Source organism: Diadema antillarum, unplaced genomic scaffold (assembly GCF_040938485.1).
Source record: "Diadema antillarum isolate AM-2024a unplaced genomic scaffold, OU_Dant_1.0 scf00000110, whole genome shotgun sequence".
In the NCBI taxonomy this organism is placed as follows: Eukaryota; Metazoa; Echinodermata; class Echinoidea; order Diadematoida; family Diadematidae; genus Diadema; species Diadema antillarum.
Genome location: NW_027270999.1, coordinates 1,927,536 through 1,946,891, shown reverse-complemented (window position 1 = coordinate 1,946,891; position 19,356 = coordinate 1,927,536). Strand labels below are relative to the sequence as shown.

Genomic DNA, 19,356 nt, shown 5'->3' with positions numbered 1-19,356 from the left:
TCTTGGGAAGAACGAATGGCGATGCGATTCAGTTCTCGAATATGGTACCTGATAGGAGTGTGGTTGCGAGGCTCTCGTTAACTGAGTAGCCTGTTTGATGATATAGTCCTGTGCTGAAAGAGGAGTGAGATTATTGTGTATTTTGTACATCATAATTAGCCTGTCATTTTCTCTGCGCTGTTCCAGAGTGGTCCAATTAAGTTCTTGTAGCATTTTGGTGACACTCGAGGTGTTATGGTAGCGATTTAAAGTGAATCGCGCAGCTCTTCTCTGGACCATTTCCACTTGGTGGATAGGTTCTTGGTAGATGGGTCCCAAACTGTGGAAGCATACTCAACAATTGGTCGAACCAATGTTTTGTAAGCTGTGGCTCTTGTAAGCTCTTGTCGTCGGTGATATGATCCGCGGACTACACATGAAAATGAGTATCTTTGACAGGGGGGTTACAAAATATGCAAGCACATGGTTGTGGAAAAGCATGCATGTTTTATATAAGACTATGTAATGCATCATGTCGGTATACACGCGGTTTCGATAGGCCACAAGCAATATTATTTCACTGACCCCATGCAACTCAGCTAAAAACAAAAAAAGAAACAAGAAAAAAGAAAGAAAGAAAGAAAGAAAGAACTAAAGAAAAAAATCGAAAGAAATTGAGAAAAAAAAAAGAAAGAAAGAAAGAGAGAAAGAATTAAAGAAAGAAACTAAAGAAATTGAGAAGAATTAAAGAAAAAAAGAAACAGCGGACAAACAAACAAACAAGCAAAGGAAGAAAGAAGAAAAAAAGAAAGAAAGAAAGAAAGAAAGAAAGAAAGAAAGAAAGAAAGAAAGAAAGAAAGAAAGAAAGAAAGAAAGAAAGAAAGATAGATGATGCTGTGTGCACAGTGAACACACAGTGACGGTGACTGAAATTAACTCATTGGTACGTTTTGACATTAGACTAACTAACGCGTGGGTGATGTTTACGGCTGCCGATCCAAAAAGGGGGCCGGGTCGTTTTTCACCTGACTTTGACGAATGTGACTGAGAATGAGGAGCTGGTACACGTAAATTTCATTAGAAACCGAAAATCCCCGTCAGCGCATGGCCAGCATTGGAGTTGTTGAATACTAAATGGGCAAACCTATCCGTATGTTACGACTCATGTGATTTGGGACATCGATCAAGCAACGAAAGCTAAGTGATCGCCGAGAAGTTCGACGACTCGGAGTCGTGATACTGTAGCGTGTAGCCGTCGTAAGTATGGAAATCCACTGCACTGGCCTATTTTAGTATTTAACACGTTACATGTAATATGTCTATGTATACCGTCTAGCTTGCCAGATATTTGTACAAGGCCATTGTGGCATTGGCATTGAACGATCTACTACAGGAGTGTTAGCGCTAACTGTGGCAATACGTATACAGCATTGCGATGTGAAATTTCTTTTTAGTTTACGATCTGTTAGTTACGTGTTGTGTTGTACAGGATTGTGTTTGTAAATTTATTGCTAGGGCGCTCGTCGGTAGTGCGATGCGCTTTGTCACCCCTTCAACAATTCACGCACAGGTCGTGAGTTCAGAAGTTATCTTTGACCTTTAGGTCTCTATTAATGTATTTATGCATCTACAGAGCATAAAACAAAACCATTTGTTTACAATAAGACTAAGAGAAATCTATCATATTTATCGCAATTATGAATTATGTGTACGTACTGAATTGAATTGTTTTTTTGGTCGAATGAATGATTGTCTAGCTAAGGTAGCTAAATGTTAGATAATCTAAATTCTAACAATGATAAAATGATAATGATGATGAAGAATGGGAAACATGTTTGGGCAAACTGTAACTGACCCCAATGCGTAGCGCAGTATAAACTGTGTACAAGGAGCGCCCTGGGGTTTGTAGGCAAACTGATTTTGCCCGTAGAATCTCTCGTAGTAGTACCGTACATTACAGTAGCACTTAGCAGGGAGGTGACATCTTTCCTCCCTGATGAATAATCATGCGAGGTCAGCTCAGCCTTGGGCTTGGGACAGCTCCGATCATGCCGATCCTACTACCCTATACAAACTCGGAGTGTCAGAGTCGGAGGAGTATGTTCTACACTGGTGTGTAGGGAGCATGATCGAGAGAAACGAGGGTCCCGTTTCATGGAACTATTTATGAGTAACAACTGCCACATTTCTGTGACAGATTTGCTCTCAGCCAGTCAGATGCAAGGATTTCAGTAGCTTATAACAACTATCGTAACTTGTTACTGATAACAAGTTTTACGGGGCCCAGAAGTAGCCCGACCAGACTGTCGCGACACTTGTGTACAGCGACTGCTAGGGCTGTGTGTAATTAGACCAGGGCCCCGTTGCTAGAAACTTTGCGTTTAAACGCAACTTGCAACTGATTGTCACTGGCCAATCAAAATCATTGTTGCATGCATTGCATGTCTTCTTAATAGGGCAGACCCTGAGCCAATCAGAATGGTTGTTTCAAAATTAGCAATTATTTGCAATTGATTGCAACTTTCTTGCAACGGGGCCCAGGAGGAGAAATATGACCCATGCAATGCCCACTGGGATTTAGATTGGTATTGGTGGGATGCTCATTAGCGGGTCATTACAGCTGAGCTATGTTATGGACTAATTACACTTTTCTAAAGATCAACAGCACTGTAACACAAAAGCAGACAGTTCTATTAATATCATTAACCATGGCATTAAGTAGCTTTCCATCAGACATCTGAGCAATGTAATTTTTCATCTTATTGTCCTACTTTGACAAGCAGACATTTAAAAAATGACTGCTAAAGTGCATAAAGGTTGGATTTGAGCTGTGAGTAGCAACCCAATGCAGCAGTGATGATGTGATATTATAGAATGTTTCTAAATTGCTGAGCAAAAGCTCAAACATTAGGTAAGGTGGTATTTATTGCCTGTGACTTTTAAATACTGTAAATTAACTTTTGCCTTCACTTCAAATTCCACAAAGATTGTGTACAGTATCCCAAAGCTTGCTTGACCTTTAACCTAACATCTTAACACCAGAACAAATTCCGGCTTCGATACATGAAAAATGTTAACAAGTAGTGGACATAAATTAGGAAGGTCTAAACACAAGCAATTCAGGCCAAAAACAAAGATTGAGAGTACATTACTGCATAGATGTACAGTACCTGGTACTGCCGTCTTCATAATTAAATATATTTCAGATTAACTCTTGCTGATACTACTGATAGAAGCTATGTGAGTAATGCATTAACACTACAAAATACTGCAGCACTTGGAGACAGCCAATAGCTTTAACATAGCATCCAGTGCTGAGAGCAATTCAGCATTTGTCAGTAATTTGACTGCATTCATCACCTGTACAAGTTATTATGACGATATTTTTTTTAGTTTGAAGTGTTTCATTTTGTTTCACATTTACAGTTTACCATTAAATCATTGTTCAGTTTCTAGACTGAGAGGAACAAGACGATTTCATCATGGGGTCCTTCATGGCAAAAGCTATGGATGAGAGCTTCCAGAAGAACAAGGAGTTCATGTCAGAGATGCAAGTGACTACAGTAAGTTCTTGTTTAGGAGCAGAGACTCCAACCTCAAGCACCTTCTGATCTGGAGATTCTCCCGCCTGAAAACCCTAGTAAACGGGAGACTCCAACTTCGGTGTGCACGAGGCGCACATCACGAGCGCAAAGTACGAAGTTCCTCGGCGGCCCTCCAGAGTCCCGCTCTAGGGTGTTATGTGCTCTCTTGTGCCATCTCATGCTTATTTTTCAACATACGATGACACTCAGTAAGAAATCATTTCAAGCAGGAGACACAGAGCCAGGGCATGAGAAATTAGATCTCTAGCGGGAGAACGGGAGATTTTGCAAAAACGGGCTTTCAGCGGAAGATCTCCTGTCGAAAGCGGGAGAGTTGGAGTAATAATATAACTGTAACACTCATTCTGGTGTCCAAAATCATCATCAGCTAGTCACTCGGCACTCCACAAGCTGGGAAGTATTTTGTCAACCTCCAACAAACATTAAGGGCAAAAAGGGAGAGGCAGAAGAAGGAGGTCCTCTCTCACTCTCAGTGAGTTCCAGTGGTAGACTGATTCTTTATCAAGAACCCACAAGTTATTTCCATTTGCATATTTAAATCATAGACTACACAAACCAATCAAAATGCTAAGGAAAAGAGTGTGACCTGAGGTCATAGAAAGAACCAATGGAAAGTAAAGATTAGGTGTTCATGAGCTGAACTTAAACATGAGGTGGAGCAGAACAAAAGAGTCATGAGGTGTTCATGTGGAGATGGGTGAGAAGTAAAGAAGGCAGAGACTCCAACTCTCCCGTTTTCGATGGGAGATCTCCCGCCGAAAGCCCATTTTTGCACAATCTCCCGTTCTCCCGTTTGAGATTTGATTTCTCCCGCCCTGGCTCTGTGTCTCCCGGTGGAAAGGATTTCTTGCTTATTTCTATCGTATGTTGAAAAAATAAGCCTTAGATAGCACCAGAGAACATTTAGAATCCTAGGAACTTCGCGCTTCGCACACATCAACTTGGAGTCTCCCGTTTGCTAGGGGTTTCGGGCGGGAGAATCTCCAGATCAGAAGGTGCTTGGGGTTGGAGTCTCTGAGAAGGTATTGGAAATTGTATAAAAGGCACAAGGAAGGGGAGAGGAATTGGGATGTATGGGAGACTAAGGGGTAGAAGAAATAAGGGGCATGTGTTGAAATTAAACTCTATGGAAAGCTAAAAGGAAAATTGAATTTAATACAAGTATATCTGTGGATCAATTTGACGCTTTCAATTACCAACCATATACAACTTGATGCAGCTTAGCTGCATATAAGATATTACTGCATTGAACCCAGTGTACATGTTGATTGGCTGGCACTGCTCATTCCCTTGACAGTTATGATTTATTCTATTTCACTGGTGAAATATGACTCAAGTTTCGAGAAACAATTCTAAGCTATGCAGTCACATCTGTAGACATTTTTCTTTATCTGCCATTTGTTTTTGCTTGTTTGTTTTTGTTTGTTTGTTTGTTTGTTTATGTCATGAGGTTTCAGAGTTTGCAAATAATAGGGCATTACATCTTCAATATAACGTACATGCTGTACTATGAATGATATTGCTACTATGTGATTTTCTTTGCAAAGGGGCAAGGTGTGATATTCAATATCACATGAACTCGTAAATTGTACAGATGTGACCAACAAGCATGCAGGTGCTGTGTTGAAAATAGAATAGACCTGCAGTACTTTTTCTTAGAACTCCCAACTACAGGGTTTGAGAGTAGACTTGTAGTACACATGTATGCCTCTTTTGATAGAAGAGACTTATTCTGTACCCTATGATTTCTTTGATACCTGGAGATCTTCATCAGTTTTATGATGCAACTCTTCCGTGATTTGACTCCTAGCTTGGACGCCAGATCCAGATGCAGAACCAGATGCGAGAGAGAATGATGGCCATGCAGCTAGCTGGGTCCAGAGAGTTGTTTAATTGGCTTGCATCTTTCTATGGTGTCATGGCAGTAGTTGGACTAGCAGGGTGAGAAATCAAGCTTTTTGTTGAGCAGTGTGCTTGTTTTATTTGTTTATGTAAATATCCTGAGGTAAATGTTAGTTTATACTCCTGTGGACTTTTTTGGGGTTTTTTGTTTCCACTTTTTCCATTTGTTATGAAGTTTTATGCTTTATTTTGTGTTTACTAGCTTGACTAAACTTATTGGAATGCAGAAATGAAAATGCAAAGAAACAGGAAGTCCATATGTCATGTTTTACTGAGCACTAAGCATTTGCAAGGCTGCCAGCTTGTGTGTTATTGTGTTATTATCATATTTAGTTTACAATATTTTCTTTCTTACCCCCAAATAATCTAGAAAATATGGCAACAAAATGAGATAGAATATGTTTTCCATCAGAAAGTTGTTTTCCCCCTGTATCAGTATGTCTTGGTTGGTATTTATTTTATCATCTGCAGTCATTTGGAATTCTGCGTAGGTATCAAAAGAATGAATGGGCAAGTCCAAGATAACACGCGCGTTACGTATGGGACATTCAGAGACTTTTATGACCTGAAAAATAGTGTTAATGGCTTTTGATCATATTAAACTTTATCATGGTGATTGATATCTAGGAGAAGTATAATCATGCAAAAAATGGAGAAAAATTACCTTCACAATATTATTCTAGAAGAGAAAATAAGTGCCGTTACGTATGGGACCAGAAAAATTTTGTTTTTTTGAACATTTTTTTCAACCTCAAAACTCTCTGAAAGTATTTCATTCTACAACTTGTAACTCCCTGTGATGAAAGTCACAACACTCAAGATTATCACAGGTAAGTTTCGTGTCATTAGGTAAAAAGCTCTAATTACAGGTTCTAATTAAAGACAGACATGACGTGTTACGTATGGGACAGTTACGTATGGGACAGTTTGTCCCCCATTCATTTAGTGTGTGAAGAACCATGTTTATGGGTATTTTGCATAATTATTGAAGTAAAATCGGTTGAAACTACTCAAATACTGATCCAGATTGTCAAGGAAACAATATTCCCCAAATATTCACCATCCTAATCATATTCAATCATATTTTTATATTTTTATGACCAACCTGAGTATGCATGCCCTTTGTCCCCCATTCGTTTAGTGTGTGGAGAGACATGTTTATGGGTATTTTTTGCATAATTATTGAAATGGAATCAGTTGAAACTACTCAAATACTGATTCAGATTGACAAGGGAACAATATTCCCCAAATATTTGCCATCATAATCATATTTAATCATACTCTATATTTTTATGACCAACCGGAGTATGTACACGTGTATGCCCTATTTCTATCAGGATAGTTACTACTGAAAAATTGAATAGTTTAAAGTGTTTACTTCCATTGATGATGGGCAGTTTGCCATTTCGTTTCAATAAAAAACAACTTGACACAAGAAATATTAATTTTTATAAATAAGCAATACCTGCTGCGTGGAACCTCAGTGATCGAGTAGATATATGATGTCTGTCTAGCAGTCAGGTCATTGATTCAAGTCACACCTCAGTATGTATACCCATGAATTTTGTCGTGGCTATTATTGAAACCTGAATAAGGACAATTTTTGTATCACTTGCAATAAAAGAAAATCATTTTACTTTATATTTTTTTTAAATATTTATATGACAACCATTTCAAATTGGATCTCCATCACTAAACTTTGAATTCCTCTTGTCTTAGGATTGTATGCTCTTTAGTAATTCATATAATTGGTTTCCAATCATCTCATTAAATGTTGAAAACTGAATCCCCGTTTCTACAAAAAACTATACCATCCCTTTAATGCTGATTTTTCATTGTGTATTTTGCCATTTCCACTCCCCCTTTCTGAAAATTGTTCAGTCAAGTACATGTATTGTTTAAAGTGTCTATAACTCAAAAAGTAGTTACAATGTTGGGATGCTTTCTTCAGGATGATTGACCATTTGTGTACTGAGAGACCTTCCCAGCTAGCTACATGCATTCACATGCATTATGTATGAGGATGTCCCATACGTAACGCATTTGTCCCATACGTAACATTATTTCAATGCCTCATAAAAAATATTCCTTTTGCTGTTTTTTCTTTTTTCTATGGTATTTAATTTCTCTAAACAATAAATTAGAACTTTCCAAAAGGGCATTAATATAACCTTAGCAATTTCAGAAAAAACCTAAAAAAATGACCTCAATTTGTTACGTATGGGACATCTCATGATAGGACACGAGCTAATTTGCATAATCATTTGCATAATCCCTAAATTTTCATACAAAGTTAAACTATTTGATGAACTTCTTATGTCCACATATTAATCAAATATCATTTGCTTTCCTTTGAATTAATATGAATTTTTATAAATGTCCCATACGTAACGCTGTGTTTCACAATTATGCAAATGAAGCCCTTGAAATTTGCATAAATTTACGTAATATAATTTTTTCCTCCATGGAAATCAAAACTTCAACTCATAAGCTTCAAAATGATACCAAACATGTCAATATTGAGCAAAGATGAATTTTTGCCTTCTGAGGGGACCTTATCTTGGACTTGCCCGAATGTAGAACATTGCTTTTACTGTATATCTTATATCTCAAAGACTTGATAGGTTAGATGGTAAAGTATGCCACAGAGGGCTCCTTTATGTTAGTCTGAACTTTACAATGAATTTGAAAGATATCTGTTTGTGGTAAACCTCTTGCCATAACAAAACTTGTACACCGCATCTTTGGGTACAGGAAAATGATGAATTTACTTGAGGTCAATTAAAAATGTATCTCCAGAATTGGTCATCAGTAACTTTGCTCATTTCGTATATTTTGCCTTTTAACCTATTCCATACGGGAACTCGGTGGCCTGTGTATGAAGTGAAGTCTATGGAGGTTTCAAAATTCAGTATGGAATGGGTTAAAAGCATTTTCAGAAGTTGTCTTTTTAACAATGCTAACATAAAAACACATCTTTTAACAAATACTTGATAATCAGTTTTGTATTTCTCAAATGCTTGATGAAGTATTTAGCTCTGTGCTGTATCTCACTTCTATCAGCCTTGTTTAAACGTCGTTCAAAATAGTTATGACTCAATTTCTTTACAGGGGACTTATTTGTGTGTGAGAATCGATTTCTGGCCCACTTTCACATTACGTATGTGTGTAAAATAGACATCACATAAAAAGCATGTAGTGATCATGCTTGTAGAATTTGAAGATGTATAGCAGGCTGTACATACTCTTGTCCTCATGCACTTTCTGTCATAGGTAATCAATTGTGAGGGATTCTGCTTTGTGTGTCTCTCACACAAACTGTATTATGCTGATTTTTTTTTCAAGAAATTTTAAGACTAACTGGAATTTCTTAAAATCCAGCATATCTCCTGGTACCATGACTATTCAAAGGTTCTATGTTAATGTGTGTGGGAATTCAGCGTCAAATGTACTTCCCCTGACCTGTCTTTTTTATACTTTCTGGTCTGTAGCAATTACTCTTTTATAAGTATGTTTGTGGCAGTATTCTGTTAATTCCCAAATTGCAAGTTATTCATTCATCTGCAATCATCATATTTTCTTTTATTGAGACAGAGCTGCCAGGGGAAGGAGAGCAGCCCTTGCTCCACTTCTTCCTCTTACTTTCATCGTTGGCTACCAGTGGGACTATTGCTATAACACTAAGGTGGAGAGGATACGGGGTGAGTGTAGTCACGTGTTCCTTACCACTCATCATAAAAATATCTGGGCAGCGTTTCATGAAACTTGTCAGTCACTTACCACTGTTGTAAGCTCTGAAATCATTGCATCTGATTGGCTGAGAGCAACAAAACACTTGATGAAATCCCCCCCCCCCCCCAGCCTATACACAGATAGGGGGAAAGTTACCAGAAAGCACTTACTCTCACAAATGAAAGAGTAAAATAAGATCATAATTTAAGTGAATTCCATTAAATGATACTTTGAATGTCTTAGTATTACGTAGATACATGTAAATAGCACCAAAAAGTGTGTAACTCTGAATGCTGATGAATAAGTAGAACAGGCTGTCTGTCTTGGAGATGGAAGGCTGGAAATTTAAAGTTTCTACAGAAAGCAAAAATTATAAAGTCACAACTTTGCATAAAGTTAAGTAAGGGTGTTGTATTCTTGCTAATCTTACCACACAAAATATCTTTCCTCTTCAGATGTTGGAGAGGCAAAGTAATGCATTGGGGTCTCTCTCAAAAAGTCAAATGAAAATCTGTAGTAAGATTATGTCAGAAAAAAAGCCCAAGAAAAAATGGGAAGACTATATCCAGTTTTACTCATCTATGAATTGTCAGCTTTGTGAAAACATCTTAGTAAACATTTTAGGGCTAACGAAAAGACAGTTAGATTTCTGAATGTGCTGTAACCCGTTGAGGATGAGTACTGAGTATACTCGGGCAAGTGTCTATGGGAAATGTGTGTTGTAGCAAAATCAGCCTATCCTCAGTGGGTTAAATATGAGTGTCATCATCATCTTTTTTTTTCTCTCTCTCACTCTGTCTCCACGTTGATATGTTACAGCTGAAGCGGAACGCATCATGACTGACGAGCATGGTATCCTAGCCATGCCAGCCGGTCTTCCGACCTTTGACTCCATTGAAGCAGGCAGGCTAGCAGGAGCCAACCCATCAGGCAAGAAGGAATAAATAAAGTTGTCTGGCGCCCTCTTTGATGATTTCATTTTAGGCAATGTCTTAACTGCATTAGATCTCCATGTGTGTAGGGCAAAGGAGAAAATAGAGAAATATCCAGAACAAACTCAGCAGCCACACCAACCAATGTCTACACTCTGGAGACCACTGAACACATTATGATTTGATTAATATTCTAGTCATAAAAGGTCTTAAACATCTTCTCCGTTCTGTTTCAAGGCCTGTCCTTGGTAATGCAGCATTTTTTTTTTCAGGTCCCTTTTGCAAACTTTATATGACCTTGTAAAGGTCACTCATGATAGTCCAACAAGCTGTTACAGAGCTTTGTAGAACAGCATACTTTTCCTTCTCCCTGATACTGAATTTATTGCCATTGACTCCAGCTGTGTACTGTGGTCTTCTTGGCCCCAGCCTCTAGCCTCATTCAGTGACTGGCAAAGTGCTGTAACACTTTCTTTAGCAGTTTTGTTTCATGCTTGCAATTATAATTTTTGAAAAGGAAGTTAGAGTTTATCATGAAATAGTTGTGTGTCGTGAAAAGCAAACGTGAAATTCAACTCAATGACAGGTTAGGAAGAGTGCACTTTAGTGAGTAACATACACATCTGATACTTCTTAGCTACATTGTATGATATATGCCATATATTTTGTGAATCTGGACTGCTGAGGATTTTTTTACATGGTTAACTTAGCAATTGGGAACCATAACCATGAAATGAGGAATAGATATCATCCTTTGTCAAGAAGCAAAGGCTGTGTTTTCCCATGATACATGATCCATCATCATATGTTACCCATATAAAGTTGGAGGTTATAAAATGAAGACAAATTTGCATAAAGCTGACTTTAGCAAATAGAATGTAACCATTACAGTTTCTAAATATTTTCCTTGTAATGAAGTAGGGCAAATTAATACATCAATTTAAAGCTTATCATCTAACAAATTCACATTTGCCAAAAGAAAAAAAAAACACCTTATAGTTTCCTGACATTATATGGCTTTCATGATGACATATCACATATGCAATGCAAAGATATATGTTGCAATATGTGAGGCAACATACTAATGTGTTGCAAGCTTCACAAATATCAGTCAACTCCAAAAGTGATAACAGTGCAAAATATGACCTGCCATACATGGTAATGGCCAATGGGTGCAACTTATTCTTTGCTTTGGAACCCCTACCAGTAACTGTCGGGAGAGACGCTGTGTGAAGATGTGTTTTCCAGCAGCTTGAGAATTCTTAATGTTTCTGAAGAATACAGTTAATTTTGATAGAGAAGGATGGGTTCCTTTTCAAACGATGAGCAATAAAAGTTTATTTGTGTCAACCAACTATTTATCATATTGTATGTCTTAATGCTAATTAGTCTAGGAAGAGCTGTGTCATGGGAAAAGATTATGATTACAGTCAAAATGCACTGTCCTTGCACTTGGCATTTCATTATTGAGTGACTTCATGCTGGTATATGAATTCTCTTCTCAGAGACTACTGCAAAAGTGAATATTTTTGCGCAACTGATTTTTCCCGCTTGGCCGGGTAAGAAGAGTTTCACGTGTTTTTAATTCCGCGGAATCAAGACATCACGCACAGGACAATATGGCAAGCAGAAATATTCGCACGCTTTTATTTTCGCGCTAGTTTCTGATTGCGCGAAATGCGTGAAAATTTCAACACCGCGAAAATTTCCACTCTTACAGTAGTTTAAAGAGTTTTGGATATGTTCATTTTAAAAAGTCATTTCACTTGATGTCTGGAAGAGGGTGGTCCCTTCAGTTGAAAGAAGAGAAGTGAGTGAAAAGGTCATCACAGAATGTAGTGATCACAAAAAGCAGTTATACTTATCCTTTATCTTATCATCTATCTTAGCATGCAGGTTGCTTGATAACTCCTCTTTTTAACCTTGACCCTTGACCTTTGAGACTAATTATGCATATCCAAACTCAGGGACAGTCAAAGTGAAGAAATCAAAGGAAAATTTTGAAATAGTTTATGACTGCAGCTGCAAAAAGGATTATCTTTGAAATATGACAAATTCAATTTTCCTTTTGTAGATGTAGTGTACATTTCACTGAAATTAATGTAGATTTTAGTGGTCGCTAAATTTGAGACCAATAAAGGAAATTGTGTCTCAGTGTAGACATAGAGTAAGATCTTGCAGCGTGTACTAGAACCTGTGTTTTCCAACCTGTTGCAGTACACATAGATGTATACTTTACAAATTTTGCTCCAATGCAATCAACTCCCATGTACCATAGTATGACAATTGCAGCTTCCTTTTTGTTAGCGACATCACAAGTAACCTCTAGGGGCTAAAGGGCAAAGGTCGTAGGGAATGTGACCTCAATTTACAAAATGCATTGAAATAGTGTGTATGCTTGTAGTTACATGGTTGTGTCCATGGTGCTCATAAATCAAGCCATGCACTTCTGTAGGAATAATAGCTTGTGACAACGTAGCAGGAGCTCATTAATTTTGTCTCTTTGTTTCTTTAATTAGTTATAATGTCTTATTTGTGCCATAGTGATGTTAAGTGTTTTAAGAGATTAGTTGTATTGCTATACCTATTGATGGTATCCAGTTCTCCTCACACAAGTCAGCCTCAAAAGTAAGTGTGGTTCTGGGCAAAGCTGAGTGCATTTGGGCTCAACTTGAACAGTAATTCACTATGCAATGTTGTAGAATGATGTGCTAACAGTGTTGGATGATATGCCCCCATGTGATGGCTTTGAGGAAGAGTTGTGTATAAATGTGTAGCAATGCAAATACACATATGTAGACGTTTTGCGAGTTTACTAGTTTTTTATACCACATGAAAAATCCCTTGAAATTATTATCCAAATCAATTCTGGGATATGTCATGTGAATAGTCCTTTGTTAGACTGAAAGGTCCGTCTGTCCAGAGGAGTCTTTTATCTTTTTTTTGACGTTATCGCTTTCCTCATAAGAGGGGATTCCGTGAAGCCAGACGCAGTCCCCGCGGAACGTATCCCTGACGACCAGATACAGACCGATCTTTCAGTTGAGTCCTTTGTATGCTTGAGTGCTGATTGGCACAGAAAACCCCATAGCCTTATATACAATGTCCAAAGTCCGTGGCAGAGAAAGGGTTAAGAGATTGTGGCAGTCTTCAGAGATACTGTAGCTGCTGAGGTGTAGTTCTGTTTTCAAATGTTAGTCTTGCATCATTTTCTCTGTAATCATGACTAATGTCACAAATATTTTATAAGTACCAGAAGAATACAGAGATCATGGTGCATTCTAAGTACTGTAAATGTTTATAGACTGTAATAGTCAGTTGTTTTTTATTGTACACATGTCCATTGTTTAGTCAGTGTGACAGTGCCTTATGTTTTGAGGCACATTTATATGAATAAAGTCTATATTAGTGAGAACTTATTCTGTCAAAGCACTAATGCCCTTAAAATTTGCACTAAGAAATGCTGAGAAGTTATGCTTGTATGTTGAGGATATCTGTGTGCATGTATAATGTGTGTGTGTGTGTGTGTCTGTGTGTGTGTGTGTCTGTCTGTCTGGCTTTGTGTCTGTGTCCGTGTGTACATGTATGTATGAAGGTCCTATGTGTATTTATACAGTAGATTGATAGATGGGTAAGTAGATAGACAAACAGAGAGACAGACAGACAGAGAGACAGACAAACAGATAGAAAAATAGAAACATACCTCCCAACCATTCTGAATTTGGAGGAAAGAATCTGAATTTTGACCAATTCCAGTTCATATTTCAGTAGGAGTTATCTATTTTTATTTATTGATAACTTTACTACACACTCCTATGGGAGATGCTTTTTTTTCTTATCTTTGAACCAAATCATTCATATATTCAGCCAGCAAGATTGGGAGTCTGTAGATAGATAGATGGATGGACAGATAGATAGATAGATAGATAAATGGATGGATGGATGGATAGATGGGTGGATGGATGGATGGATAGATAGATAGATATATAGATAGATGGACAGATAGATAGATATAGACAGATAGATTCACTTGAGAATGTTACATTATTAGAGAGCATAGTATTCACATAGCAGTGCTGTACTTCAGGCCAATTCCCATAATGAGATGTTGTGATTTTGATGTGGAAAATGTAGCCTTGGTAGCCGTTATGTGTGAACGTGTAGCTAAACAAATACAATCATTAAATCACCCAGCCATCCACTACACGAGAGGACTACGTTCATGACGTCACAATATCGACACTTGCCCAATCACACATTATTATGGAGACGGCCGCACTTGTTCTAGTACTGTAGGAAGTCACTTTTTTTACACCATTGGTTTATAGTTAGCGTAGCAGTGATACTACATTGTAGTAGGATCTAATAGGATCAGTTCAATGTGGTAACTTAGATTTGTAGACAATAAAGATGGTAGAGCAGTCAAACTTTGCTTTTTACGCAAGTGTCATTTTAATGACAACCATAGTCAATGCATCGCACTGTTGACACTTCAAATAAAACAGAAAAATGGTAAGTGTAATGATTATTCAATTACGTGACTTAACAAAAATGCTGAGCGCTACAGTTCACATAAAACAGAAAATTGTATACTTGTAACGATTATTCACTAGCTTTAGCGGAAAACGATAAACGCTACAGTTCATATAAAACGGAAAGGTGGTCTTTGTAACGATTGCCCTCTTGCGTGACTTCAGTTCGTATTTTAATGAAGCCTGATAAATATTAGGACAAAAAACCCAACAAAATATGAGGTCGATAAGTTTACGGAGTTTCAATAGCAGTGAACGAACGACATTGTAGATATCTTGACTTCTTTTACTATATATAACGCCTAGTTCGCGTTCTACCTCGATCCAATCATTGTACTGACAGTGACGATTATATACTAGTAGATGGTAATAAAATGATAACGTTGATAATGATCATAATGAAAGCAACAGCATTCAGTGATACGAATATTGCTAACATTGTTGTAAAGACATTCTGGAAGGAACTTTCCTTTTTATTTAGAGACCTCCGGAAAGAGTCCATATCCACTATAAATTCACTTTAATTTGCCTCATTTGACTTGCAAAACGCAAAACGTCAATATGTAAACATTAAGACGTCATCAGTATAATGATCTTAGTACGGTTTTTTTTTTAATGTAAGATATGAAACTCATCTACTTTGCAAGCGATTATTAAAAAAAATCAAAACAAAAACAAAGCGGCCTTCAAAGATCAACTATAAAACAGAGACTGACAATGACTGAAGAATTCCAGTTTCCTCGATATAAAGAAGCAGAATAGTTTGGCGTTCATTTTGTCGAGTGCTGTTCATTTTTCTTTACAAAGTTCCTATGTAGGGATATTTCATATGGATTCACTAGGGAGATTCTCAAATATACAACGCTGTCTTAACGTGAATGTTCATGTGGCACAACGATGACATAGATACATACCACCAAGTTTCCTTGAAAGGGACGTTAACTAAGAGAACATATTTTACACTTTTATATTATATATATGACACTTTTGATACCATGTAGTCACTACTACACACGATGAATCACAAGTCAATGTTTCATAAACATAGCTTGTACAGCATTACACTTTATTCTGGAAAACAGGTTTTTCCTGATAAGAAATGACTTTTATGTCACTCAGGGAAAAGTTCGTCGTACAGACTAACCGAAATATTTGTGTGGATATTTTTTGGTGTCTTTTTGTTACACTACACAATTACAACTTCTGTGAACACTCCATTAATAGTGAGAGATTTTTAGACCCAGTACTGTGTGCTGCCAATCACTGGCATGTATGCCCCGTTCATGAACCTGACGGGTCTACTCTGATAGGTCGGGTCATAAAAATCCCACTCGTAGGATGTTCGTTTGCTGGTTCCCACGGTAACGGTTAGACTACCATCTGACGACACGTTACATTGACTGGCGCCGGCACTCATTCCGTTGAGGCTGTCCAGCGAGCGAGATGACGATTGGTCAGTCTCGGGTGAGTTTGTGGGCACCATGAGCCTTGGTGTGTTTGGCTGGAGCAGGATGAAGAGCAAAACACACTGTTATTTCCATATTTTACCTTTCAGTCAGACGAAATACGCTAGTGAATCATGTTAGGCTGTGTTACCACAAACCGCGGATATTTTTTTCTTGTTTGTTATGCTGTTCGATACTATGTTTAAGCTATCTCTTCTACAGTGGTGAATCCGTTGGAGGGGGGGGGGGGGGTCGCGCAGCGGGCTTGCGCCTCTCTTTATTTTTGTTAAAACAAAAGAAATAAAAAAATAGGGGCGTGCACCCCCCTTTAATTTTGTAAAGGCGCCTCCCCTTTACGGAATTTGTGTATCCGCCCCTGCTTCTAGGTGCTCTGATTTTAAGGCGTGTTTCATTTGCAAATCGTAAGTAATCGTTTAGATGCTTTCCAGCTTGTGTTCATGCCCTTCACATCAACAACTACAACAAATGCATCTTCCGAGAATAATTCGTCGATCTATTTTAAAGTCCCCCTTGCCGTAAGTAAATGCCAAAGCCCCCTGTTTTCACTGCTCGTTGTATGGAGTGCGAGCAATCACGTAACTAATCATAAACGACACATCTTTATTATAGCTACATTCGTATTGCTTTATTTTTCTTCGATCAATATTTAGAAATTTTACTCCTCCCTGTGAACTTTAAACTGATATTAGTATTATAACAGTGGATAATGATAACACAGATGATCAAGAAAACAAATATGAGATTATGATGGTCGTTAATCTTTGTAATCAATTATCATGAAAGTTGACAAAATCGCCACCAACAACATCGTCATCAACTTTGCTTATACGAAATAATTGTTCTCCTACCTCAAACACCGTGTTTTCATAACTCCAGTCGTCCCACTTTGGTGAGATGTTATGCCCAGTCCTTGGGACTCCTACCAAACTTGGTTCCGATGACGTAAGAATGACCTCACCGGCCAAATTGAACTTTGGCAGCGTTTGTTTCGTAGGTCGCCATCGCTTTCCGGTACTTGCAGGGGGACGAAATCCTCGTGCTCCGGTATCGCCTCCTGTCGGCCGATGGTGCCGGCGCATTGGTAGTCGACTGGCTGCGTATCTTGGCGGCTCGGAGAAGACGGCGCGTGTTCCTGGATGGACGAGATGGGAGAAGGTGACGGGACGAACGGTCGTGTGCCAGCGAGGACGCGTAGGCTGATGTTGTGATTGTACACGAGTCGTCGGCGAAAACGAAATATTCGCGTTTTGATCACGGATCAAGTTACATGCCATTGGGATGACGCGAACGAAACCATTGACATTGTCGCTTTGTTGGTGGTGAATAATCGGGCGTTCTATCCGTTGTCCATTTTGGTTTAGAGGTGTGCGCGTAAATGAATATTCTTTTCTGGTTTGTTTGTTTTCTGGAATACGGTCTAACTCTCCATGTCGAAAGGAGGTTTCGTACATAGGGATGCATTCCTGCTCCGTGTACGAAGCCGGCTGACCACCGCTGCCCGATCCTTCCATGTACTGCAGCGACGTGGCTAGGTTGCTACGCAACCACCTCTGTGTTGCCTCCTGTCGCCGGGCCTGGGCGTTCCCTCGTTCCAGGCTGTGGAAAAAGTCTTTCCTCGCTTCCCTGTGGTCGGCCATTACTCCGGTAGACCTTAACTGCAACTTGGGCGATTTTCTACTGATTCTTGGCAGCCTTCTTCGAGGCTTCTTTGTCTCGCTCTTCGATTTCTGGACGTAGATGACGCAGCGGCACGTCATGATGAGAACGATGACGACAACCAGAAGACCTGCTGCGATAACGACACCCCACAATGCCCAAACGTGAGTGATGTTGATGTCTCCGTCGATTGGGCCGGTTTTGGTAACAGCCACGGTATCATCACCTCTTCTTGTAGTGTTACTCGATCTCGATCCCGCGTTGGGGTCGTTGTCGTTTGTAACAGCAGAATTTAGTGTAGAGATTGGCATGATATCTGACGAGTTGGGAAGAGTGCTCTGTTCACTTTCTGTTGTATTGCGTAAAATATTTGCGATTATCGGTTGAACGACATCCGACAGATCCGTGATGTTCGCTTGGCTCTCGTCGGCAGACATTTGTTGTCACGTCGTCACAAAATCAAAGATTGAAATCACAGAAAACCATGAGCGAAATACGCTTTCTAGGCTCGGCCCAGAGAGAGCATGGAAGTGTTAAACGTAAGAAACTCAACGATAAATCATCGTCCACACATTAGACAAGTGTACGTAAAGTAGAATTGGCAAGCGCAGCGGCCTAACGTGCGGACCCCTAAGAAGAACCTTTTATTTACACACAATGAAATCGAGTTGCAGTTGTTGACACCTAGAAGAATTTCAGCACAATGAACTAAAGAGTATACAGTGTTTGCACCCCTTTGAAACGAATGCCTGACATACCAACTGACAGACAACTACCCCACACATCAATAGGGGACAACTCTGTACTTTTTACGAACAGGTGAGCTTCTCATATCTTCACATTCAAATGCAGATTAGCCGTGTACATCAAGTGAAGTTTGAAATGCAAGGCGATGCTGACAAAAGCTACCTTTCTTTCTTTCTTTCTTTCTTTCTTTCTTTTTCTCTCTCATTCTTTCTTTCTCCTTCTTTCTTTTTCTCTTCTCCCCTCATGATCTCTTCGCACTCTCCCTGTTCAGCTGAATGTATACTCTCTGTGTGTATCGTGTTTCTTAGAAAGGTTTGCAGTTTAGACACATAACAGAGAGTTTAACACCAAGTAAACAATGCAAAAGAAAATTAGTCGCTGCAATATATTCTCGGTCACTCTTTATTACAGACTGAGGTAGTACTCGTTCATTAGAGTAGCCTGATTAACATGATTAGACACTTTTAATGATGACACGACATTTACTCCCGTCTTATTTTCTCCAAGGAACCTAGGGTTAGGGTTGTGAGGGTTTTAGGTGTAGTTAATGTGAGGATTTCAGGATTACTACGGTTATATTAGTGGGTAGACTTTATGTTTGGCTTAGGGTGCAGATGTTTCATGGGAGCAATTTTTGCAGGAGCAAATGTCATGAAACCACTTTTAATAGATCCATTTAAGAATGACTGTGAAATCAATAAAATGATGGCGTTTGTGGGCATCTTTACTTCATAAAGATTCTTTACGAAAAACATTTCTTGGACACTTTGTCGATTAAATATGAATTTATCTTGTAATTACAATG

The 19,356-nt window shown here is 38.7% G+C and overlaps 2 protein-coding genes across 2 annotated transcripts; one reads left to right on the top strand and one right to left on the bottom strand.

Annotated features, from left to right (window-relative positions):
* The first annotated feature begins 984 nt into the window (after positions 1-984).
* On the top strand, positions 985-10,162 carry LOC139719443 (plasminogen receptor (KT)-like). The gene is made up of 5 exons (XM_071630858.1): positions 985-1,236; positions 3,429-3,542; positions 5,395-5,525; positions 9,081-9,187; positions 10,038-10,162. Exons 2-5 carry the CDS (start codon positions 3,462-3,464, stop codon positions 10,160-10,162), a joined length of 444 nt encoding a protein of 147 aa, XP_071486959.1. The 5' UTR covers positions 985-1,236; positions 3,429-3,461.
* Positions 10,163-15,916: 5,754 nt separating this feature from the next.
* Positions 15,917-18,241, bottom strand: LOC139719442 (uncharacterized). The gene is made up of 2 exons (XM_071630857.1): positions 16,997-18,241; positions 15,917-16,183 (listed from the first exon to the last, which is right to left on the bottom strand). The coding sequence occupies exons 1-2, from the start codon at positions 18,239-18,241 to the stop codon at positions 15,917-15,919; spliced, it is 1,512 nt and encodes a 503-aa protein (XP_071486958.1).
* Positions 18,242-19,356: the final 1,115 nt, after the last annotated feature.

Coding starts and splice junctions, on each gene's coding strand:
- LOC139719442 (XM_071630857.1), bottom strand. CDS start 18,241: ATGTCTGCCGACGAGAGCCAAGCGAACATCACGGATCTGTCGGATGTC. Junction 16,184..16,996: donor ATGAAAACACGGTGTTTGAG/GTAGGAGAACAA, acceptor ATCCTGCTCCAG/CCAAACACACCAAGGCTCAT.
- LOC139719443 (XM_071630858.1), top strand. CDS start 3,462: ATGGGGTCCTTCATGGCAAAAGCTATGGATGAGAGCTTCCAGAAGAAC. Junction 5,526..9,080: donor GCAGTAGTTGGACTAGCAGG/GTGAGAAATCAA, acceptor TTATTGAGACAG/AGCTGCCAGGGGAAGGAGAG. Junction 9,188..10,037: donor TAAGGTGGAGAGGATACGGG/GTGAGTGTAGTC, acceptor GATATGTTACAG/CTGAAGCGGAACGCATCATG.